Source organism: Triticum urartu, chromosome 2A (genome assembly GCF_056163025.1).
Source record: "Triticum urartu cultivar PI428250 chromosome 2A, HENAU_Tu73, whole genome shotgun sequence".
Lineage (NCBI taxonomy): Eukaryota > Viridiplantae > Streptophyta > Magnoliopsida > Poales > Poaceae > Triticum > Triticum urartu.
The window spans coordinates 728,254,674-728,259,460 of NC_141874.1; the positions used below are offsets into that span (position 1 = coordinate 728,254,674).

Consider the following 4,787-nt stretch of genomic DNA (forward strand, 5'->3'; position numbering starts at 1 on the left):
ATAAATAAAACATAAGAATTAAAGATGCATTGCACGACTATATATGTACGTAAAATTTATTATAACTTGTATGAACTGAATCCCAACATCCAACAACACATGTCTTAATTTTCTTTTCTTTCACAAACACAAACATTCTACTTACTTGGATATCACCATCATCTATGCATTGCAAAAAAAAGGACAGGGAGATTAGTTTACTCCTTTTGCTGCTATGATGCAACTAACCACATACAAGCATTGATACAGGTGCCAGGCCAAGACACCAAGCGCACACAGACAATGCAAGCTCCCCTCCGGCATTGCCAACTATTATCAAAGTGGGAAGGATATGTGTAGCAGCTAGGAAGGAGAAAAGGGGTTGTACATACATACTTTGTGAGGACCTGACCTGACCTGCTGCATTTTTTTGCCATCCAATCCAGACTTGTGTACCAATCAGGACAGACTTCAAGATGATCAATGATATCAGTTAGTACAGCAGGATAATTAGTACAAGAAATGCAAACACAATCTCTTAGTTACTGATGAATCTGTCTGATTAAGATAAACAAAATTTGCTCTTACTGAGTTGTTCATTACATTTCCATAAACCGTTCCACTAAATAAAGGGCATTAGGATCAGCAATTAATTATGTTGCCCTCCAATCCTATTCGAGTAGATCAACTCATAGTGCATGTGAATTATCATGCCTAATTATTACAAGCCTATACTAGACCAAAGTTAGCCAAATGTAACTGAGGCAAATAATGGTACTCAAAATTACTACAGCCAAACCCATTTGATCGCCTAACTCCGGCTGTTCTTGATCGCCTAACAGACATTTGCATCCATGTAGCACCTTGCTCCAAACAAAGACGACAGAATTGTTGCTCACAATGCCCTGCAAGCAGCACACCACGAATATCATCATTGGGGTCTACAAGTAAATTAAAACAGAGGCACAAACAACAAAAATAAGGGGGTGTGGCATCGTGGAATGAAATGGAATGAGCACTGTCTAACATGCTTGCAGTACCTGCTCCTCAAATTAGGCCATGTTTGATTTGGAGGACAAGGTTGCCATTTTAGTATCGCTCAGCATACTTGACAGCCACTTCATCTGATGCCTGAGTACCAAAGTCCTCCTGAGGTGACTGGGTGCTAAATTTTATTCCACCCGATCCAAACTGATCATGTTGATTTCCAATGTGGCCACTGTTTGGCAAGCTCTGAGCAATGCCCGAACCAGATTGTGGTGCTTCAGGAGCACCAGAGTCCTGCGCTGGCTGAGTGTCAACCTTTTGTCCGCCCTGAGGAGGAGATCCAAACTGATCATGCTGATTTCCTATATGGCCATAGCTTGGTAGAGTCCGAGCACTGCCAATGCCAGATTGTGGTGCTTCAGGAAGACCAAAAGGTGGCTGTGATGGCTGAGGTGCACCATACCCAGGCTGTCGTGCTTGATGAGCGCCATACCCAGGCTGTCGCGCTTGATAAGCACCATATCCTGGCTGTTCCGCTTGGTGAGTGCCATACCTTGGCTGTTGGGCTTGGTAGCTATACCCAGGCTGTTGCACTTGATGCGAGCCATATCCAGTCTGTTGCGCTTGGTGCGAGCCATACCCTAGCTGCTGCGCTTGCTGAGAGCCATAACCTGGCTGCTGCTCTTGCTGAGAGCCATACCCTGTTTGTTGCACTTGCTGAGAGCCATATCCTGGCTGTTGCGCTTGCTGAGAGCCATACCTGGGCTGCTGCGTTTGGTGAGAGACATATCCTGGTTGTTGCACTTGCTGAGAGCCATATCCTGGCTGTTGACCTTGCTGAGAGCCATACCTGGGCTGCTGCGCTTGCTGAGAGCCATACCCTGGCTGCTGCGCTTGCTGAGAGCCATATCCGGGCTGCTGCATTTGGTGAGAGCCATACCCGGGCTGCTGCGCTTGCTGAGAGCCATACCCGGGCTGCTGTGCTTGCTGAGAGCCAAACCCTGTCTGCCATGGACGAGGTGTGCCAAACCCGGCATGTTGAGTCTGATGAGCGATATGTGTTGATTGTTGCGGTTGAGGAGTACCAAATCCAGACTGCACCGGTGAATCCGAGCTAAATTTAGGTTGTTGCACTTGAGAAGCACCGACTGCTTGCTGCCAAGGACGAGAGGAACCAAACTCCGGCAGATGACCTTGAGGCAGGGACGTCCCAGGTGGTGATCCTTGAGGAGAAGGAAGCCCATATTGTGATGTATTAGAAGCACCAACTTCTGTTTTCTGAACTTGCTGGCTTCCAAATGCAGGCTGCCGGGGTTCAGAAGACATCCCCTCAGGTCGCAGGATTTGAGGTACAGCATTGCCATGATGAAATGGTTGAGAACCATAGCCTAGTTTGCCTTGGTTAGTTGCGTAGCTACCCGGCGTCTGATTAGATGCAAATCCAGGTAGACTCCGAGGGCGATACTCTGGCCTTGGCGAAGGAGGTGGTGGCACTGGCTTTTCATCAAAAGCTTGCTCAATCTCTTCCTGGCGATCAGCAGTCTTGAAAATCTCAACAATAGACTCACGGAACTCAGGAGGAGCGACAACACCGCCTCTGGCCATGTCCCTCACCAGGTCTCGTGCTCTATCCAATTCCCCTTCCTTGCAGGACGCCTTAACCAGGATCTCAAAGGTGGCCGTGGACGGCTTAATCTCCTTGTCAGGCATCCTTCCATACACCTTCAAGGCATCATCAATCCGGCCAGCTTCTGTAAGCCCTTGAAACATCCGATTGAAGAAAGCGATATTGAACTTTGGCCCGTGCTCCCTCCCGTCCGCCATTTTGTGGAAATACTGCATGGTATCATCCACACGGCCACCCTTGAAGCACGAGTCGACCAGGTAAGTGTAGGTGTACACATCTGGAAGCACTGACTTGCTCTCCATCTCCTCGAAGAGCTGCTCCGCCTCTGCTAGCATCCCGTTCTCGCAGAGCTTCCCGATGATGTTGTTGAAGCAGGCGACGTCCATCTGCACACTCTTCCTCGGCTGCCTGTGGAACACCTCGATGGCGTCCTGGAACCTGCCCTCCTTGAAGCACTGGTTGACCATGACAGTGTAGGACTCGCTGTTGACGCCGATGAAGCTCGGCGGGTTGTGGTTGTCGACCATGGTCTCCCACAGGTCGTGTGCCTCCTTGTGCTTGTCGTGGCTGAAGAGTGTCTGGAGCAGCACGTTGCAGGTGGCCGGCGTCATCTTGAACTTCCTGTCCAGAAGGGAGCTGTAGCTGTCCATGGCCTCCTTGTCCATGCCTTTCTTCCAGTAGCCCTCCATGAAGCTGGTGTGCACGACGCCGTCGTAGACGGTGGCCTTCTCCCGGAGCTCGTCGAAGAGCTGGAAGGCCTTGTCCCAGTCGTCGAGGGCGACGTAGCCGTCGATGAGGTTCTTGTAGACGATGGAGTCGGCGCCCTGGCCGCGGTTGAGCATGTCACGGAGGAGGTCGAGGGCGTCCTGGACGCGGCCGGCGGCGACGAGGCCCTTGGTGAGGTGGCGGTAGGAGACCGAGGAGGGGGAGAAGGAGGTGAGGCCGTCGAGCATCTCCTGGTATGCCTGGAGCGCGTCGTCGACGCGGGCGGCGTCGCAGTGGGCGAGGATGAGGGTGTTGTAGGAGACGACGTTGGGGACGATGTTGGAGCGGCGGAAGAAGAAGGCGAAGAGCTCGACGGCGTCGTCGGGCCGGCCGGCGCGGACCATGGAGGCGGCGACCGCGTTGCAGGTGAAGACGGTGGGGCGGACGCGCGAGGAGACGGCCGCGCGGGAGGCGGCGGCGGCGCCGTCGAGGTCGCCGGAGCGGATGAGGGCCTGCACGCGGTTGTGGAGGCTGAGGCGCGGGCCGACCAGGGAGGAGGTGGTGTCGGGGAGGCGGGGCGCGTTGGGGTCGCGCGGGGGCGGCGGGGTGGAGGGGTCGCGGCGGAGGGCGTGCAGCGGCGGCTCGATGCGGAGGCGGCGCTTGCGGCGGCGGCGCTCGGCCGCGGCCTCCTCCGCGGAGGAGAAGGCGAAGTGGCGGGCGGGAGAGAGCAGCTGGGCGGGCTGGGGGTGCGGGGCGAGGTGGGATTGGGAGAGGGAGATGGACAGGCGGCGGAGGAGGAGGAGACGGCGGTAGGGCGCCGCCATGGTCACTTCCGGCGGCGGCTCGGGGAGGGGAGGGGAGGGGAGAGGAGGAGCGGGGTAGGATTTGTGTGTCAGCAGAACCAAATGGGCTCAGTTTTGCTTGGTTGGTTTTGGCCCCTCTCTCTTTCTCTCTTGGGCTTTTGTTTCACTCTCAACTCAAACGCTCCAAACCCAACCTATTTTTTTTCTCCTCACTCTTTCTATTTCTTCTGTTTTTCTTTCTTCGTCGCCATGAATGCTAAAGAGATCCCGACGTGCAAGCTTCTGTTGCTTTAGAGGTTTGTCCTGTCGCAATGAAAATACTTAGTTGGAATTGCGAGGGCATGCAAAAATCCATGGCAATTCGTGCGCTCGTGTTATTGCATGAGCGGATAAAACCAAATGTACTTTTTTTGTCTGAAGCGCACCTGAGTAAGGCAAAGGCAGAAATTCTCAAACGACGGTTGAAGTTTTCAGGGATAGAGGTCTCAGTAAGCGACGGCCAGAGTGGTGGACTTGTGATGATGTGGACGGATGAAATAAAGGTCACTTCTTCGGAAATTCATAGAAACTATATTGATATTCGTATTGATGAAAACAATGCATCGGGATGGAGGTTTACTGGGTTGTATGGCAAACCAAGGGGAGACCGGAAGCATCTGACATGGGATTACTTGAGAGGGCTTCAG

The 4,787-nt window shown here is 53.0% G+C and overlaps 1 protein-coding gene across 1 annotated transcript; it reads right to left on the minus strand.

The window, feature by feature from the left end:
• Nucleotides 1-521: 521 nt before the first annotated feature.
• On the minus strand, nucleotides 522-4,184 carry LOC147987267 (uncharacterized). Its single transcript, XM_087545193.1, has 2 exons — nucleotides 1,020-4,184; nucleotides 522-884 (listed from the first exon to the last, which is right to left on the minus strand). Exon 1 carries the CDS (start codon nucleotides 4,120-4,122, stop codon nucleotides 1,069-1,071), a length of 3,054 nt encoding a protein of 1,017 aa, XP_087401319.1. The 5' UTR covers nucleotides 4,123-4,184; the 3' UTR covers nucleotides 522-884; nucleotides 1,020-1,068.
• Nucleotides 4,185-4,787: the final 603 nt, after the last annotated feature.